The following is a 20129-nucleotide window of genomic DNA, read 5'->3' as shown; positions in this document are numbered from 1 at the left end:
CACTCAAAACAGTATATGGGACTAACATTATGAAACGGAGGGAGTATCAATTTCACAATTTCTATAGTACTCTTGGAGTACCGTGAGCATGGTACTCCAGGGGGTCAAATACTAGCTTTTGAATTAAAAAAAAAAAAAAAAAAAAATCCTTCTTCTATTTTTGTTCTTCTGCTCTTCCCTTTGGCTTACTTTATTTTTCAAAAAATTTCAAATAATCACTCTATTATTAAGAAATTTTGTTGAATTGAAGAGCTAATTGCTCAAATTACCAAAATCAGAAAAATTAAAACCCTTTGTTTCAAAAAATAGAAAAATTAAAACCCTAAAAATCAATTAAGTGTTTTATATTTGTGAGAATCTGATAAAATTTGAACAACAATTTGAATGAAGATGATTTTATTTAAAGAAGAGAAAAAGAATCGGACAAATTTATGAGAATTTTCAGAAGAAATTTTACGTAAAAAAAATAAAGTGAGCGAATTTTTTCGGAGAGGGATATTAACGTATTGTTCTGTAAGAATAACATACATTTGAAAATAACAAAAAGTTGAAGCAAAATAACAAAAAGTTCAAGTAAGATAACACAATAATCTGTTAGCAAAATAATAAATGATTTCACTGAAATAATACAAGGTTCGTGTGAAATAACATAAGTTTATAGTAAAATAACACGGGCTGAGGTTTCCACAAAATAACACTAGAATTTATCAAAATAACACATGGTTTACGTAAAGTAACACAATGTTTTAGCAAAGTAACATAAGGTTATTTTAGCAAACAACAACACAAGATTTGCGTAAAATAACATAATGTTTTAGTAGAACTACATAGTATTTAATTAGTAAAATAACATAAAGTTTTCTTAAAATAACACAACATTTTGGCAAATTCAAAAATAACGATTCGATTGAATCAAATCAAATTAACATATTTTAGTTCAAATTAGCAGTATCATTTTCAATTAATTAAACTAAAAACAAAACAAATTAAATATACTTACTTTGTTTTGCTCATTCTTGTTCATAATTGTCGTTTCTTTATATTTTTCATAACTATAAACCATTTTTTATGTAGTGAAATTGATTTTCAGCTTTGATTGAGTAATTTTGTGCTTGTTTGAGTGGTTAAAATAATAATCAAAAGAAATTTTTTGGTTTTTGTTGAAAAGAATGAAAGATTTGATGATGCTAAAATGGTGGGTTGGGAAATTAGAGAGAGAAAAGGTGGGGAGAGAGAAATGAAATTGAAATTTTGCTTATTTTAGGTTTATATTGATTTATATACTCTCACAGCTTTTTATGTTATTTTGTTTTAAAGATGTGTTATTTCATTTAATATGTTGGAGTACCATGAGAATAGTACTCCAGTAGTACCTAATACTAATTGGTATCAATTTTCCTTTTACTCTTCTATTTTTTTAAATATCATTTCCATATGCCAAATATAATATCATATTATATCACTAAAATATAAAGTCGGTCTTGCAGCCAAACCATAAGACAACGACACTTGGCATTTTAGTTTTTCGCCAAGTGTCGTGCCATTTAGGCCAAAAAATAAATATAATTGTGACACATATGATACTAAGTAAGTGAATTTTTGATATTTTTTTAAGATAAAAATCATATAACTAATATATAAAGCTAAACTTTTAGCCAGGTCACAAGGTAGCGACACTTGGCGTTCCAACTTTTCGCCAAGTGTCGTGCCACGTAGGATATACTTAAATAAACTTTTCATTATAAGATAAAAAAGTTAGTATAGAATTCTATTAGGATAGAATTTTAGGATAAAATTGTTAAGTTTTATTTTCGATAAAATACCAATATTTCAGATGTACAAATTGAATTATAATTTTATTCAAAAAAATTATTAGATTATAATTCTAATATAGTTCAAAGGATAACACATCCATTTATAATGTATACTAATCGGCTAAAATAATATGAGTATTTCACAATTTAATAGAATTGTATTACTATGTAGAACCATCAATTAGGGTCGGGTCACGAGTCATCTCGAATTGGGTCACTTCAGGTTATGAGTCAAGAAATGTTCAACTCTTGCCCAAAGTTTTAGGTTCGGATTAACTCAACGGGCTTTGAACATTTATTTCATTTAATTTATTTTTGCTATTTTTTTAGTGTATTAAATCGAACATTTTCACCAACATTATTATTAGCCATTACATGCCTATTAGATAGCAAATCGACACAAAAGCACATCCAATTCCTAATTAATTTGTACCAATGATGTATTTTAAAATTTGATATATAGATTAAAAATTTATCTTACAATTCAATAGACAACCCGGGCATCGCACGGGGCACAAAACTAGTGTTGTATAAAGTTTTATTATCAATATACTATAAAATTCGTTTTAAAAATTTCTTTAAAATAAGATCCATTTATAATATATTTAATTTAATTAAAAAAAACTAATAGAGAATTAGTAAAAAAAAAAAAAAATTAAGAATATCAATTTTTTTAGATCTAAATTTATATTAATTATAAAAATAAAATCAGCGTGTTTTCTATGTGGCAGGCCATATCGTGTGGCCGGCTGAGACATACCAAAACACTGACCGAGTAACCCCTGATCGATTAAGTAACTCTTGACCAACCGAGTAATTCTTGTCATACGGTGTGACCAGTCACATATAAAACTTTATGAAATAAAATATTATCTTTTTTATATTAGGAATTTTTATCTAAATATGAAAAACAAAATTAATAATTCATTTTATAATAAAAAATTCAAGTAGTAAACAAGCGAATATCACAAAGTTTATAAGATAAATATATATTTAGTAAAATATTTTGTTTGAAAAAATATAAACAAACCGTGTATCGCATGGGTTTCCTCTAGTATCAATTATATGTAGGAAATTTTGTATTTTACCATGCATAAATAACCCACTTTTTGATATTACCACTGCTTTCGGGGTTTTTTGTGTCCCTCGGGAGAGTTACGTCACCAAGACTGGATTTCGAGCGCCTGTACCTGCAAAACAACGGAGACTCCGGTTAGGTGGAGTTCTGCCTTCGATGATCAAGTTAGAATGTGTACGGAGAAAGTGAAAAGGTGCGGAAAGTGAAGATCTTCTCGGATTCCGAGATCAGGTGTTTTTCTCAGGTGTGAGAGAATTGACTATGTTGTAATAATTGAATGTGTCCCCAAAGTGGGATAAATCCCCCTATTTATAGGGTCATTGGTAAATGTGCCCTTACCTAGGTCAGAATGACCTAGGTTTGTTGGGTTGCGCCGTTTTGCAGCTTCCTCGGGAATTGGGCCCCGAAGGCCGTCATTCCCTGATTAATATCCGTATGCCACGTGTCAAGTCCAGTAGAGTCCATTTGGACCCCTTACAGAGTGACACGTGTCACACTCTCATGGGTCCACGCGGCGGGGGTAAAAATCCCCAAATCACCACTCAAAATAATTTTTTTTTAAAATACCACCCATAAAAAAAAAAAAAAAAAGATTTCACCACCAAAACCGTTAAATCTAACGTTTTAAAAAAATTCTTTCCATTTATGTGTCAAAAACATGCTCTTTAGAGGTTTAGGGGGGTCATTTTTACCCAAATAATCCGATTTGATCTAATGGTGAATTTTTATGATATGAAATTGGTGAAAAATGCAATTTGTGGTGTAAGTTCATATATCTTTTATTTATTATTGTGTTTTTGTCAATTAAATTGATTCATTGCATTCAACTAAAATATAACTATCAATGATGTTGCACTTGGAATCACACAAGTTGGTTTATAAAGGCGTTTCTAAAAAAGTCTACCTAGGAATCCATTTGGGTGGGTAAAACCATCCAATATGCCTTTGAACGGTCAATTTACCCGTTAATAACTTGCACCGATTTCATAAACTCAAGCCTATCTAGGAGGTTTATGACAACCTTTAACGATCATATATGGTTCCAAAAGGCATTATATGACCTCGAGATGTATCCCCTGATATCTCAAGACTTTTCGACACCGGGTCCCGAAACATCCAAAATTGCTTAAGAAGTGTGGATAATAGCCTTCAATTTTGGAATTTTTCAAGTTTTTATAGCCCAAAAATAAAAATTACCGAGAAGTTTACCATGGTCCCTAATATCCTCCGGGAGTCCAATTGGGTGGGTAGAACCATCCAATTTGCCTTTAAACGGTCAATTTACCCGTTAACAAATTGCACCGATTTCATAAACTAGCCTACCTAGGACATTTATGACAACATTTAATGATCATTTACGGTTTCAAACGACATTATATGATCCCGAGATGTACACCCTAGTATCACAAGGGTTTTCGACTTCGAGTCCCGAAACCTCCAAAATTGCTTTAAAAACGTGGATAATAGCCTTCAATTTTGGAATTTTTCGAGTTTCTTTTGGCTCGAAAATAAAATTGATGAGATGTTTACCATGGTCTCTTATACCCTCCTAGAGTCCAATTGTGTGGGTAGAATCATTCAATTTTCCTTGAAACGATCAATTAACCCGTTATCAACTTGCATCGATTTCATAAACCCAGGCCTGCCTAGGACATTTATGACAACATTTAATGATCATATATGGTTTCAAACGGCATTATATGACCTCGAGATGTATCCCCTTTTATCTCAAGACATTTCGATACCGGGTCCCGAAACTTCCAAAAATTGCTCAAGAAGCGTGGATAATAGCCTTCAATTTAAGAAATTTTTTAGTTTTATTAGCCCAAAAATAAAAATTACCGAGATGTTTGCCATGGTCCCTAATATCTTCCGGGAGTCCAGTTGGGTTGGTAGAACCATCCAATTTGCCTTTAAACGGTCAATTTACCCGTTAACAACTTGCACCGATTTCATAAACTCAAGCCTACCTAAGACATTTATGACAAGATTTAATGAACATATATGGTTTCAAACGACATTATATGATCCCGAGATGTATTCCCTAGTATCTCAAGGGTTTTCGACTTCGAGTCCCGAAACCTCCAAAATTGCTTAAAAACGTGGATAATAAGCCTTAGATTTTGGAATTTTTCGAGTTTTTTTGGCTCGAAAATAAAATTGTTGAGATGTTTACCATGGTCTCTAATACCCTTGTGTGGGTAGAATCATTCAATTTTCCTTGAAACGATCAATTTACCCGTTATCAACTTGCACCGATTTCATAAACTCAAGCCTGCCTAGGATACGTTTATGACAACATTTAATGATCATATATGGTTCCAAACGACATTATATGACCTCGAGATGTATCCCCTAGTATCTCAAAGTTTTTCGATACCGGATCCCGAAACTTCCAAAATTGCTCAAAAAACGTGGATAATAGCCTTCAATTTTGGAATTTGAGTTTTTTTGGCTCAAAAATAAAAGTTACCAAGATGTTTACCATGGTCCCTAATATCCTCCGGGAGTCCAATTGGGTGGGTATAACCATCCAATTTGTCTTTAAACAGTTAATTTACCCGTTAACAACTTGCACCGCTTTCATAAACTCAAGCCTACCTAGGACGTTTATGACTACATTTAATGATCATATATGGTTTCAAACGACATTATATGATCCCGAGATGTATTCCATAATATCTCAAGGGTTTTCGACTTCGAGTCCCGAAACCTCCAAAATTGCTAAAAAAAGTGGATAATAGTCTTCAATTTTGGAATTTTTCGAGTTTTTTTTTTTTTTGGCTCGAAAATAAAATTGCCGAGATGTTTACCATGGTCTCTAATACCCCTCGAGAGTCTAATTGTGTGGGTAGAATCATTCAATTTTTCTTGAAACGATCAATTAACCCGTTATCAAATTGCACCGATTTCATAAACTCAAGCCTGCCTAGGACGTTTATGACAATATTTAATGATCATATATGGTTCCAAACGACATTATATGACCTCGAGATGTATCCCCTAGTATCTCAAGACTTTTCGACACCAAGTCCCAAAACTTCCAAAATTGCTCAAGAAGCGTGGATAAGCCTTTAATTTTAGAAATTTTCGAGTTTTTTTGGCCCAAAAGTAAAAATTACCGAGATGTTTACCATGGTCCCTAATATCTTCCGAGAGTCCAATTGGGTTAGTGGAACCATCCAATTTGCCTTTAAACGGTTAATTTACCCGTTAACAACTTGCTCCGATTTCATAAACTCAAGCCTACCTAGGACGTTTACGACAAGATTTAATGATCATATATGGCTTCAAACATCGTTATATGATTCCGAGATGCATCCTCTTATATTTCAAGACTTATCGATACAGGGTCATGAAACCTCCAAAATTGCTTAAAAATGGTGGATAATAATATCCTTCAATTTTGGAATTTTGTCGAGTTTTTTTTTTTTTGCCAAGAAATTAAAATTGTCAAGATGTTTATCATGGTTCATTTACAGAAAAAATGAGAAAAATAATAAATTACCTTTTTTTTATCATTATTTTGTATCAATAATTTATGAGATTAATGATTTAGTCTTCCATTTTGACAGAAAAAAATGAGAAAAATAATAAATTTACTTCGTAGTAAGGTTTAGGAAAAGAGAACTGGACCGAATACTGAGAAAGTAGTGAGGGAGGTTAGTTATGCATTTGCAAATGCATAACAAATACTAAAATATTGGCCCTGTTTGGGAGAAAGCTGAAAGCTGAAGCTGATTGAGTTAGCTGATTTTGACTAGCTGATTTTATTAACTGATTTGATTAACTTATTGTATTAACTGATTATATAAAAGTGTTTGGTAAATAGCTGATAGCTTAAAGGTGATTGAGTATGTGAAATGACCAATAAGCTAATTGTGAGGTAGGTAGTTTAGATAGGATTTTAAATTAAATGAGGTTATAAATGTCATTTCACAATAATTAATGAATAAGCTAATTGAAAAAGCTCCTAAAATGAGCTTTTTCAAAAAGAGCTTATTTAGTGGAATAAGCTCTTTCAATAAGCTTATTACCAAACACTTGTATTAGCTTGTTTGACTAGTCAATCAGCTAAAGTTAGTCAAATAAGCTAATATACCCCCAATAAGCTTACTACCAAACAAGGCCATTAAAAAGAACATGGGGTAAGAGAAAGGAGGAGAGAGACGGGGAAGTGGGGCCATTTTTTAAATGTACCGTTGAAAGCTTAGATAGTACCATTGACTATGTAGTGATACTATTTCTACCGTAGTGATACTATTTCTACACGTAGTGATACTATTTCTACACGTAGTGAGTACCACTGAATGAATATATAATACCACTACATACATAAATAGTACCACTGAAATGTTCAATGATACCATTTAATCATCCAGTGATACAATTGATCACCCAGTAGTACTACGCTAAAACCAAAAATGCATTTACGTAAAATGACCCCCATGCCCCTCGTTATGCATTTACTCATACATAACTAACATCCCTTTGGAAGACCTCACCGAATACTAGCCCAAATATAGAGAGTGACTGTGATAGACTTTAAGCGATCTGGGCCCAATTTAGGAAGCTGATTTTGGTGTGACATTCAACTAACTACAGTACTGTATTCTGTATTCTGCAGAAGTATGAAGAAAATTGACGAAACGTTTGTTAGATTAATGGCGAAAATGAAGAAAATTTGACGAAGCATTTGTTTGATTAATGGCGTAAAATGAAGAAATTTGAAGTGGGATTGGCTTTAATTCTTCTGGGTTTTTTGTAAGGTAATCGTGATTTGCACGAATGCCATTGAATTTGGTGTCACAATGACTTCTAAAATTATCTTAGTGAGCTTGTCAAAACAATTAGCTGTTATTTTTTTTCCTAGTTGAATATTGATGTTGAAACTTTCAATAAAAAAAGTCCTTTGAACTTTTTATGTTGATGATGAAAATTCTCCAGCTTCATTTTTGTTTTTTTGGTGATTTTTGCTGAGTTTGTATTGATTTATGATAAAATTATTGTGTTATGGGGAAAATTTTTCTGGGGTTGTTTTTTTTAATCTGCTTGTGAAGACAATATTAGCAAATTTGGTGGTTTATGCATATTTTATGTTCACTTGAGTTGAGTGGATTTTGGGTATGTTAGACCTAATATGGGTAATTTTGGATCATGCTTTGCTAAGTCTTTAAAGTTTACGACTTGGCTATTTATGTCTGACATGGGTATATATCCAAGTGTGAGAATCAACCACAACCATTTTTCCAAATGTTCACATGTTTTGGCCTAAGTTGAAATGTTCAATTTTCAATACTCGTGTCGAGTATTTGACATGGGTACTTAAGATAAAGGAACAGTCCTGTGACATAGTTTCATTAGGTGTTGGTTATAAAACGTGTTTTGTTTGCGACAAAGCCATAAATTGTAATTGGAATGACTGATATGGATTGCTAGGACAAACTATTGATAACAATTTCTATGTTAAATGCTAACAAGGATGTGTTCACGACAATTTTTATGACATTGCTCTTTGTGTACCATTGTTGATTACCATTGACCCAATTGCAATTCATTTATCTTCAGATTGTTGCAGTAAATAGAATCATGGGATGGGACTTGGCGGCTTGGACAATTGCTTGATCGTGATGGAATAATGATATGGTCAGTAGTGTCTCTGCTCTTATCTCTATGAAATTATTATTATTACTGAATATCATAATATAGTCATGATAGATATGGAAGTTGAGTTAAAATTCTTCCAATGATTGAAGTATTGGACATATGTGCTACAGTAGTCGTGGTAGATTGTTTAGTTTGCTGGATTATGTGCCTCTGTGAATTGGAGATGCTAATTGAGCCTTGAGTTGACTACTTAATCTCTGCATGATAAGATGGATGATATAAGGTGAGATTTGTGCATTGAGCTATTCCTTTCGCATGCATAGTGTAGGATGTTTAAGAGGCGTTGCATTCACATGGATTTTAATTTATATGATTGTTGATTTTAGGATTTATAGATGGCTCCTATATGTTTTTCACTTACCAATTTGTAGTCTAAAGAATTGACTGGATTGTGCTTGTTGGTTGAGGAAAAATACTGCCAGGGGGCTAACAAGGGACATAACCTGCCTCCTGTTGGCCTAAGTATGACAAATCCATGAGAATCCCCAACGATTTGATAATGTGCTGCTGCAGTTTATGGGTAGCTATAGTAATCAGATTTTCATGCTTCTTAATTTAGTTATCTTCTATTGATTTGTATTAATATCGGGTGTAATGCTCATTTAATTTATCATAGAATAGAAAAGTATAGACAGAGTGGGTTGAAGTTGTGAAACAGAATATGAATTGAGGTGGAGTGAAAAGAAACAGATCTGATAAGGTGTATGACTGATCTTTTTTCAATTTTATAATTTATCCGAAATCTATGACTACTCTAGCCAAGTACTGTAGAATATTACATACAGAGATATTCTTTATACCAATCTGATACGAGTGGGAACATTGTTCTGTTCAGTGGGATTCGAGGTAGTTCAGTTAGATTATTCTAGCAGATCAATGTCTTTTTCCATGGCTTGACTGAGTTCTTTAGTGCCGGCATTAGAAATGTTCAATTGAAGGGAAGAAAATGCCATATTGTCCTTTGTGGAACCTTGAGACAACTGGATTAAGGTTTGTATATGGGGGCAGATTTGAAGATTATACATGATACTTTTCAGACTTTTGCTTCATCCTTGGTCTTTCTTGAATTATCCTACTCTCATGTCATATCTTTAACCAGATTTGATGATACCATATGTGTATCTAAGACAACAGTCAAATTCGCCCCGTTTTACATTTACTTATCTTACCTGTCTGCAGAAAGACCACTGATAAGAGTTACCTCATATCCTGTCAATATTTACTTATCTTACCTTTGAGCTATGGCTTAATTTAAATACCTTGTTCTAAATGAACCTTTAGTATATTGTATGCATGAGGATCTCCTAGGTTTCTTTTCAACTGTAGTATGTTTCTCTCAAGCCTAGCTGAGGTCATAATGTCTGCATACACTTTGGAAAAATCTGATGTGATAGGATGAAATCTGACCTGTCCACTAGCTGAGCCTGTATTTTCCTGAAAGGTGAATTTTACTTATGAACTTATGAAGCCAAAAAAAAATTATTTACGAACCTCTTGATATAATCTTGCTATCTCCTATTTATCAAGAACCTTATTCCATTTCTAACATAATTACCTATAACCTTCCCAATAAGACAAAGCTGATGCAGGCATTGCTATTCAATTGCTTAACTAGCAAGTTGCAAAAACTTTTTAATTACTTAAACCGTTTGGATGGAAAACTTTTCTTTATGTAGTCAAACATTCAATACACCCAAATGCCTAGATGAAAGTAAGTGAGAAGACTTTTTATTCAAGTTGCTACAGATTATGATATAATGGCCTAGTCCTAGTAGTCATTTTCTACTAATAATACGGTGCTGCATATATAGAATTCTAACCATCAAGAAACTCATATGTGCGTAGGAAATAATCACTGCTGCTGATCCTAAAAAGGTTATATATAAGATATAGACATTCTCTCTGCCTTGTAATCTAACCTTCCAACTGTATCTTAGTGTACAGGATTAGTTGGCAGCCAAACCTTTTTGTCTTTTTCTAGAATAGAATGTCTCAATCTCCTAGCTCTCTAAAGCTTTCAATCTTGGACCTCTCAAAGGAACCAAATCCATCTTCTTTGTCCTCTCTTTTGGAAGCCTGCAAAGAATGGGGCTTCTTTCATATCATTAATCATGGAATATCTGAAGAACTTTACAGCAAGTTATCCTCATTTTCGAGACAAATTTACAGCCTTCCCTCTGAGACAAAACTCAAGCTTGGTCCTTCGTCGTCTGTTAAGAGTTATACTCCTCAATTTATAGCCTCTCCTTTCTATGAGGGTCTTCGAGTTTTAGGTCCAGATTTCTTTTCCTCTGCTGAATGTTCTGGTAAAGTTCTTTTTGGCCAGAAGAGTAATGAATTCAGGTAAACACTGTGTGCAGCCTCATCATTTCTTTATCATTCCTTTCTTTTTTTTAGTTTACTAGGATGGGATGTTGTAGATTTCATATTTCATCCAATTTAGTTGTAGTGTTATCACATGTACATAAGTTTTCTTTGACAGTGAGGTGGTGCAAGAGTATGGGTTCAAAATGACAGAATTATCCAAGAGGATTCTAGAGGTCATATTGATGAGCTTGGGAGATGGTTTTGAGAAAAAATTCTATGAAACTGAATTTGGGAAATGTTATGGCTATCTAAGGATTATAAACTACAGTCCCCCAGGACCATCTCATGAAGAAGTAGAAGGGCTTGGAAAGCACACAGACATGTGCTGTATGACAATCCTGTATCCTGACGATGTAAGCAGTCTTCAGGTAAGATCAAAGGAGGGAAAGTGGATGGATGTTGAACCTTGCAAGGGTAGTCTTGTGGTGAATTTAGGTGATATGATGGAAGCTTGGAGCAATGGAAGTCTAAGGTCATCTGAGCATCGAGTCATGTTAAGAAAACCTAGAAATCGTTTGTCCTTGGCTTTCTTTTGGACTTTTGAAGATGAGAAGCTGATCTTTGCACCTGAGGAGGTTGTGGGAGAAGGTAATAACAGGATTTTCAAGCCATTTGTTTGCTTGGACTATATCCGTTTTAGAGAATTTGATGATAAAGAGAGGTATGAAAAAGTGGGGAATACGGTTAGAGATTTTGCAGGGACTGGAGTTGGGATGTAAATTATCATGAATACTCCAGAGACCATTCTTTCTAAGATCAGAAAGAAAATATTGCCTCCAATGTACGATTGTCAACTGTATTATGACTGTTAATTGGTTCCTGCTGTTTAATATAGTGTGATCCTAACTGCGGTTCATGATTGCTTGCTAATAATTATCCAACTGTTTTTTTTTCTGTTATTCAAGAGAAAGACAGATCACAACGATGTAAGGTTTAGTTTATAGGCGACTTGGAGGGCTTTGACTTTGTTGCTTGTTGTTGTGGGAATACTTATGTGTTGTTGCTCCTTCCATTATGAATTATACAAGTAATGTTTGGTTTTTGTGCCCAATATTCTTGTGCAAATGTTAGTTATTAATTATGGTCTTACTTGTATGCTTACATCAACATCTAGCGTTTCAGCCGTGGCTGCAAGTCACACAAAAAGGACATGAATAATGAAAAATGAGCAAGTTGTTTCATTTTTACCTGCTGAATTATGAACATGTCTAATTGCTCCCCTATAGGATGATAGTTTCCATTGATTAATGACCTGGGAATATAATATTAGATGCTCATATTGCTCCCGTTTGAAACATTACTATTCCATGTGCCAAAGAAAAAACTTGTCTTTAATATTTGTATGAATTCACTTTCGAGTAGACTACTGTGGATCAATTTTTGTTTTATTCCTTTGAGAGGCTGAGAGCTATGTTACTTCCCAGGCTGGATTTGTAATAAATTAATGTATTAAGGCGGCGTTAGCTCATTTCCTTCATAGTTGATTTCATTTTTTTCATGATAAATCTTTTATTTAGGTCAGTTCAATCTACCTGTTATATTACAATATTCTATGATGAATTTAAGTGCTTTATTTTTGTTCTGAGATAAAAAAAAATACATAAAAGTCAACCTTTGATTGTATATCTCAAAAAATTATAATAATCATGGTATCTTAACCCCATCTCTATGAAGTTGCCTCAAACCAAATGTGGCCTACTTAAGAGAGACGGAACAAGTATCAAATGTAACTTAAACAATGATGAAAATTTCCGGGAAAAGATCGAAAGATGCAGTCACCTAGTTGGTTTTCTCTTCTGCAAGAGTATGTTAAAAAGTCTTACCAAGGGTCTCATGCTCTAAGCTAGGAGTATGTTTAAATATTTAAACCAAGTTATGTTTGACCAAAAGGCCTATTTAGGCTAGACAGTCACTGTAGATTTGACCCTAAATTTGAGGAGCATAGTTTAAGAAATAGGTTGTCTTGTGTGAACTCCTAGTGACAGAGAGTTTATATTGTCTAAGTGAAGTGTGCACTGAACTTGCTACCACACCAATACATGTGATAATAAACAATTAAGGTTCACTTAGCCTCACAACTAGTAGATTTGGTATTACCTCAGTTGCTTATTACAGTTGGCATGTAAGGACAATCCATGTTTTCCTACTGCTATATAGGAGCTTCTTCGAATCAAGATGCTTACACCTTTGAACAGTCGTTGCTGCTTCTAGAATTGATTTACATGTAATGATGTAGTCGACTATTTTGTTTATTGGTACTATTAGTTAAATATATGCATGATTGAAGCTAAGCCATAAAGTTTAAGAAAAAACTATAGTTGGAGCATTAGTCAAAGAAGCAATAGATCCCCTTTTAAATTCCTTAGACATACAGGATACAGCTGGGAAATTACTTATCTTATTGATTTGAATATATCTCCTATGCCTTCTTTCGCTTTCTTGAAAACCATATAAGATTGTTGCTTGAGTAAACTTAAGGCCAATTTAAATTTCTTTATCCTTGCTTGATTCACTGTGCTAAGTTTTATCATATATGTAGCCATTGTGTCCTTTGACTTCTTGACTTGAAATTTAATCAGAATCACTCAAGTCTACGTCACCCATTAGCCCCTTAAGTTATTATTGTGTCTGATTAAGATGTGAGATGATTAAATCAAAGGGTTCGATGTGCTTAAATTGGTTTTTTCCTTTAGAACTTTTATAAAACAGAAGTTGATTGATCTTTTATTTTCATAAATTAAAAACAGGGCATCTTGGTAAAACATTTGATTTCCTTGTGTGGCTGTGTTCAAGAATTTGAGGCACATATATGATTTAGGGAATACTAATAGAAAATAGTCACTTTCATTACTAGTAACAGATTTATGATTGATATATATGATTGTCATTAATATTAAAAGAATCCCTTATAATGTCTTTCAACTTTGTTGAAAATTAAATTATAGTTTGTTTACTGCTTTAAAAAGAGTAAGTAGTTATCATCAAAAAATTTCTAATAGCTGCTTCTACTAGCTTATAATTTGATGTGTACAAATTCTGTTTCTTTGTTCTATAAAAATATGTAGACGTCTGTTGCTATTGTTGGAATATGTACTCAGTTTCATGTGTATTAATAGTAGGTCATAGGCTAGTAGCTAATAGGCGTACAGCTCAGTTGAGTTGTCTTAGGAGAGTAACATATCTGAATTCATGAATCTATTCTTTGGTTATTTGGAGACATAGATTGGCTGCAGCATTTGATATTTGATGATTTAAGGAGAAGCAGACTATATAAGTTTATGATGTTGATAAAAGACCTCTTACTTGTCGGGACTGATATTACATTCACTATCTTACATAGATGTCCTATATAAACTGTTACTATTCGAGGTAGAAAAGAAGTTTGACTTGAGTGAGTTTGCACCTGAAATTCTTGCACGAAGCCTGACTAATTACTTGCTGCTTCATTAAGCATGAGTTTTTAACCAATTTGGCCTTAAAAGCAGCTGCTTGTCTCCCTCTGCTTTATTAATTTCAAGCCTTGTGCATGTGCTACTTTTTCCTTTTCTTTGCCTTCAATTGCTAGTTCGACTATCAGATTAAGCAACTTAGTTTACTAGAATCTACATATCTGGAGCACAAAGTAACTAGCTACTTGGTGTACATAGTTTAGATAAAAAGATAGGAAGATAGTCATTCAGTTTCAAGTTTGTTTTTATTTTATTTATTTTTTATATTTTTATTTTTGTAATAATATACAGAAGCTGCTGATTTATTTCCACATCTTAGACCAGCATCAGAAACAGTCCGGACTCTAGATGTCCTCATTTAATTATTTACTGAATTTAAAGTGTTCAAGGCTTGTGTAGTAGGCAAGTATCTAAGGGTTGGCACAAGTAATTTGGTGTGAATTGGAGTTTGAAGACTGAGTAGCATTACACTGATAGAATCGATTTTACATCTCAACACGTTCCGATAGTTCTACTAAGAGCTTCTTTGATCATCCCTTCTGATGCAAATGCTGCCTTCTGAAACTGAAATTAAGTTAAAAAAAAAAAAAAAGAAAAAAAAAGAAAAAAATCAGCATTCATGATATTACCGACCTCATTTCAGGATATGTCTAGACTGATGATTATAAATGAAAAGATATCCATCAATAGATTTGCTAAGATTCAGTGGTAGACTCAAACCTTGGATTTAAGGAACACGGAGAGAATACCATTAAGAGTTGATGATTGAACTGAGTGAGTCTCCAAGTTAAGATTGCTTAGTACTTCCATAATACGAATCAATAAGCATTCCCTCCATGGGCATTTCATTGTGATTAGAACCTCAAGCTCTTCTATGCTTACCTCTATGTCAATGTCTAATGGCTGCAGAATTTCTGTTTGAATAGCCTTATTTGAATTTGGGTCAATTTCATTGATCTCAGAAGCCATACTCTTGCTATAAATGTCATATGCCTGTTGATTCTGCTCTAGCATATCTAAGTCTTTTGCTGTTCCTGTTCCTTCCAAATCTATGCTAGTTTCTAGCTCTTCAACTCCAGCCAAGTATTTTGTCGCATCAGTTAGAATAAATGCTTCATCCCTCTGAAATGTCATCAGTGCCGGGATCAATTTGCTGACAAGTAAACATAATTGCAAATTTTTATGTTTTTCCTAAAACTAACTCTTCCTTTTTACTCTTTCCAATTCACCACACTTGCAGTCTTTGTTTTGTGAAAAATCCTTTACTATGGTCTTTCATTTGACAACCTATTACATTCTGTTTTGCATCTACCACCTTATGTTACTATTCTATTAATAAGTGATGAGATGGTCCTTTGTTAAACATGGCTCATTCTTGTAAAATTGAAATGAAGGGGCATTTTGTCATTCATTGTGTTATATAATAGGAAAATGGGGACTGTATGTAGGCTGTTAACAAAATGTAACCAATATATGGTTAGTTGAAAAACTGAAGATAAGGAATGGTCCAAAGGATGCTAAGTGAAAGATTCTTTATGAATAAATAGATAAACTAAACTAATTCATAGCTATTTATTTGGTTAAAAGTATTCCTGCTAGTTCTGATGTTTGTTGACAAAGTAGTGAAATAAAGATACAAATAGAGATGAAGTACCTCGGTGATGGAAGGAATCATTGACTCTTGTACCATATACAGTGGATTGTCTTTTTTCTCCTCCAATTCGGAGAGCAGTAAATTAGCTGTGGTTTCCTGTAAAGCAAAATCCAGCTTATATACATCATAAGTCTGTGGACTCATAGGATAGTCTTGCATTTCATCTTCCTTTACTCTGCCTGAGTTACTCCTATTTGTTTTTATCAAAGGTACTCTGAATAAGACCTTTTTCAGAATATTCTGTGATTCTTGCATTCTGAAATTATCGGCTGTTAATTCTTTCTTCCATGGCATGAAGGTGGATGTGCAGCTGTAGAAAGATTCCTCTGCATGGTGGCTGGAGTCATTTGAGCAATCACCTGGAGAACCTATGAATTCTTCTAGGACACTTTGATATAATCCATTTTCAATATCTTCGTCAAACTTTATTTGTTCGGCAGAGTTATGAAGGCTTGAGAACGGTAATATATCCACCATCTCATCCTCATTCTCGTTAATATTAGCAATTACATGGTCCTTGTCAGAATCTTCCTTTTGTGAAACTGATGAAGCTTTGGGGGAGCAATCAGGCTCTGGTTGTACTAAGGCAGTTTTTATGTGTTGAATGAAACTTATGTCCTCTAGTACCTTGAATGAAAAGCAATAATGAAGAAATCATTTCAAAATGTATTATTATGGTGACAAAGTTCAATATGTGAACTTAGGTGATTAGTGGCTCTGCATTATGAGTATAGCGCTTACCAAATCTGTTACACCTAGCTCTATCACACCCCCCTTGTGTGGAAAACAAACTACTGTCTGCAAGCAAATAACAGAAGCAAGGCATTCAGTCACTCAAGTTATTCTTAGGCTAATGCTAAAGGGCCTAATTTTTTAACCACTTGACACTTTTTGCTGCATAGTGTTGGAAATATAGAAGCATGTCGAATGAAACTAAAATATACAATGATTTACCATAGTTGTAATAAATATTATCTGGTGGTATAATTTGTATTTGCTTGTTTCTCAGCTTTGAATGAAAATTGATTTCTGTACACAGCTCTCAGAGAATGGCATGGACAACTAATCACTGCTGATCTTAAGGTGTGGAATTACATATCTTATCTTATCCGATAAATTTTTTGTTTGCATTTAAGTCTTAATATTTTTAGTTTTGATGCAGAATTGCTTTAGGTGTGATTGAGCTATGCTGCTAATGACTGAACTACACAATGTGGGGTAAAATTGTTTCTGACCCTCGAATATGAAGGTGCAGTTTCCTGTTAAAGTTACAGATTAGTACTGCATTATTTTTCTCTGGTCAAAATTCAAGTGTGCTGATATTTGGTAATATGCAAGAGATTACACACTCAAACTTGTGAATGGTGCATATTGTGAGGCTGGTGTCAACTATATAACTTAGGAGCTACATGTTTTTGCATCTAGTTTGAACTATAGTGTCATATCATATTTGAGTATTAAGTACAGTACTAGAATAATCTGGATAGAATAATCCACAAGAACAAAAAGACTGAAACTTAGTATCATAGGAGATAGGAGAATTGATCATACCTGGATAGATGCGCTCTTTACAAACCCAGATTTGTTGTGGTAGGAGAAAGACCGAAAGGAAATGAGTAAAAGAAATTAGCAAGTAGTTTGGTATAATTTTTTCTTAATTATAATATATGCGTATGAAACAGATTCTAAATGCCCCCAATTCTAACCTTTGCCAGCAAAGAGCGAGTAAACAGTTTGCTATCAGCAGATTGAGTGTCATATAGCCAGATATGTTGCCCGGTTGCCAATGCTCTTCCTGGCAAACTGGCCAATTGTTTGAAATATAACAGTTGTGAGTTTAATTAATATACTATATGTAGAGAGAATTATTACACACTTAAGGTTGATTCGTCTATTAGAGTTGTTTTATCCTGGAGTAACATCTATCAACAGGCTCGTTGTCTATTATATACACCAAAGCCCCTAGGAATATGCTTGTGGAGTGCACTGGTGTACCGTCCTTTAGGTACTACCATACTAGGTACACCTGGTTGTCATAGGAGTTTCCGAACAAAACTATATGGTTCAGGCAGTCAGACTTTGGGTAATAATTGACATGGATTAGATTTTTGGGATTGGAATGAGGGGGAAGGTGTTTTCTGATTTGGTTACATATTGTTTCATAGTACAAGTCAGAACCAACTACTTAAGGCTGAGATAGAAATAATGACTAGCAAGATTGAGAGGATTGTTATATAATTTAGCAAGGTAAAATTCATAACATTCGAGACAAACAAGATGGAGAAGATTGGTCCTGTACCTTTGGCCAACTTTAAAAGTGAAGGACATGGAAACCAAGTAATACCACTCGAGATCAGAGAGGTCCTCCAGAGATAGTGCCAGTGAGAGTTTCTTAGTTCCTTGCTCGGATTCTCCCTCTAAAAGAGCCTCATAAAGCTTTCTCAATTGCTCACTTCTCTCTAAACCTAGTTTGTGGTTGTCAACATCCTTGTTGTGAACTGATTTTCTCGTCTTTATGTGTCCATTGTAGTACCCTTCACCCCATTCCAGTACCCTGCAAAGATTATTTTTAATTCCACGCGGCAATTGTTAAGATAAATCAAGTTTATCAAGAAAGTGTATAGGGCTGAGATAAAAATAAAGGACTACTATGTATAAAATCTTTTACTCCCTCGTCCCTCCACAGCTGACAGCTCCACCCTACTAGTACATGACTGGACTTATCATCTCTGCCAACGCGATAATAAACAGTTGGTGTATGTTCATCCATTGAACAATCTGGTTTTGAAATAACAGTAGTTTCTTATATTCCACTTCTTCAATTGTTTTTCATCTCAAATATTTATTCAGCACATCTTATCTCCCTAACCAAACTTCCAAGCCCTTTTTCTTTTATCATTTTTGTATATTTCAGGGGGTCTTTGCATCAGACAACTAATAAGCCTGCTTAAACTTATTAAGAGTTATTTTCTTGTCTCCGATCGAATAATAGTGAAGCAAAGTTTTGTTATTGCTAACTCAATAGATAGGTTGCTTTCCTATTGGTTAGGTTAGTTATTTGGTGGAAGTCAAATGTATACCAGTTCTAGCTAGTATACCTTCTCTTCTATCCCACAGCTAAGTTATACACAAAGTATTATACAGAGAATAAGGACAGGAAAAAAAGAAAAAATATGAGTAGATGGGTAGATTTGATGTCTTTTTTTGTCAAGTAGAGAGGAAAAAACTTACTAAAAATGGTTTTTGATACTTAAATATGGGACATGCATACATACGTTTTACAGCATAGTAGAATATAAAGTTTTATCATGCACAATTTCACAATGCAACAATCAAGCTGATCAAAATTTTTATTTACTGTGATAGGCCTTTTATGGAACAAGCTGACGAACAACCCAACGATTTATCTATAGCTAGATGATCCAAGTTTTAGTTGTTTAACTGAAATTCTGTCCTAAGGATTAGAGTGTGATGATTATATATCGGACTACTTGGTGTCGCTGCTCACCAGCACAACACAGCCCTGATAATAAGGCCTGTGAAACACATCATAACGAGGTAATGAACAAAACAAAGGGGGGTGAGAAGATGTACCCTTGCTCTGCAGTTGACAAGGACCAGAAGACTGCATAGCTCCATTGTGAGCTTCTAACTGCAAGAGCTAGCTGCTGTTTTGTCAAAATTTCTGTCTGTATTTCTTGATCTTCGATGATCATCTTCGTATATTTTATGGCCTTGTATATATCTGCAAAGAGAGAAGTAGTAGCTGCAAATTCAGGTGATAAAAAACTAAGTTAAAAGTTTGAACGAGTACGTGGGAATACTCAAGAAGGTTTTTGAAGAGTAGCATGCATATATTTATAGAATTCTAACTTAGATTGTGTGAAGAAATTAACTTTTCCATATTTCATATGTTGCAGGAAAAAGAAGATGTGTAGTTGAAACGAGTTATGTTGTTTATTTGGATGGTTATGAAGCTGACTTTTTAAAGTCAAAGGAGCTAGACACCATGTGAACACTGATAAGTATCAAGAGATCGATACGCCTTTCATACTCTGCTTATGTTGTTTGCCTTTGCTCCTTATGTGTGTAATTGACTT

The 20129-nt window shown here is 33.9% G+C and overlaps 2 protein-coding genes and 1 long non-coding RNA gene across 3 annotated transcripts; 2 read left to right on the top strand and 1 right to left on the bottom strand.

Annotated features, from left to right (window-relative positions):
- The first annotated feature begins 7403 nt into the window (after positions 1-7403).
- Positions 7404-17112, top strand: LOC145638562 (uncharacterized). The gene is made up of 4 exons (XR_014114670.1): positions 7404-7661; positions 8461-8538; positions 16328-16490; positions 17069-17112. It is a non-coding gene; the product is annotated as an uncharacterized LOC145638562 (long non-coding RNA).
- On the top strand, positions 10390-12034 carry LOC145638559 (gibberellin 20-oxidase-like protein). Its single transcript, XM_081689541.1, has 2 exons — positions 10390-10902; positions 11042-12034. Exons 1-2 carry the CDS (start codon positions 10547-10549, stop codon positions 11643-11645), a joined length of 960 nt encoding a protein of 319 aa, XP_081545667.1. The 5' UTR covers positions 10390-10546; the 3' UTR covers positions 11646-12034.
- On the bottom strand, positions 14530-20128 carry LOC145638561 (transcription factor EGL1-like). The gene is made up of 8 exons (XM_081689543.1): positions 19624-20128; positions 18329-18583; positions 17736-17832; positions 16771-16827; positions 16504-16656; positions 16030-16452; positions 15096-15497; positions 14530-14939 (listed from the first exon to the last, which is right to left on the bottom strand). Exons 1-8 carry the CDS (start codon positions 19743-19745, stop codon positions 14868-14870), a joined length of 1581 nt encoding a protein of 526 aa, XP_081545669.1. The 5' UTR covers positions 19746-20128; the 3' UTR covers positions 14530-14867.
- Position 20129: the final 1 nt, after the last annotated feature.

The sequence above is a fragment of the Chenopodium album genome, chromosome 7 (assembly GCF_948465745.1).
Source record: "Chenopodium album chromosome 7, dcCheAlbu1.1, whole genome shotgun sequence".
NCBI lineage: Eukaryota > Viridiplantae > Streptophyta > Magnoliopsida > Caryophyllales > Amaranthaceae > Chenopodium > Chenopodium album.
This window is presented reverse-complemented; position numbering and strand designations above follow the sequence as displayed.

Bases quoted from the DNA above. Each gene is read 5' to 3' on its own strand.
- LOC145638559 (XM_081689541.1), top strand. From the start codon at position 10,547: ATGTCTCAATCTCCTAGCTCTCTAAAGCTTTCAATCTTGGACCTCTCA. The intron at 10,903-11,041 runs GTAAACACTGTG...TTTCTTTGACAG, and splicing joins CAGAAGAGTAATGAATTCAG to TGAGGTGGTGCAAGAGTATG.
- LOC145638561 (XM_081689543.1), bottom strand. From the start codon at position 19,745: ATGATCATCGAAGATCAAGAAATACAGACAGAAATTTTGACAAAACAG. The intron at 18,584-19,623 runs GTACATCTTCTC...TAATCTTTGCAG, and splicing joins TTGTCAACTGCAGAGCAAGG to GGTACTGGAATGGGGTGAAG. The intron at 16,657-16,770 runs GTAAGCGCTATA...TTTTCATTCAAG, and splicing joins AGCTAGGTGTAACAGATTTG to GTACTAGAGGACATAAGTTT.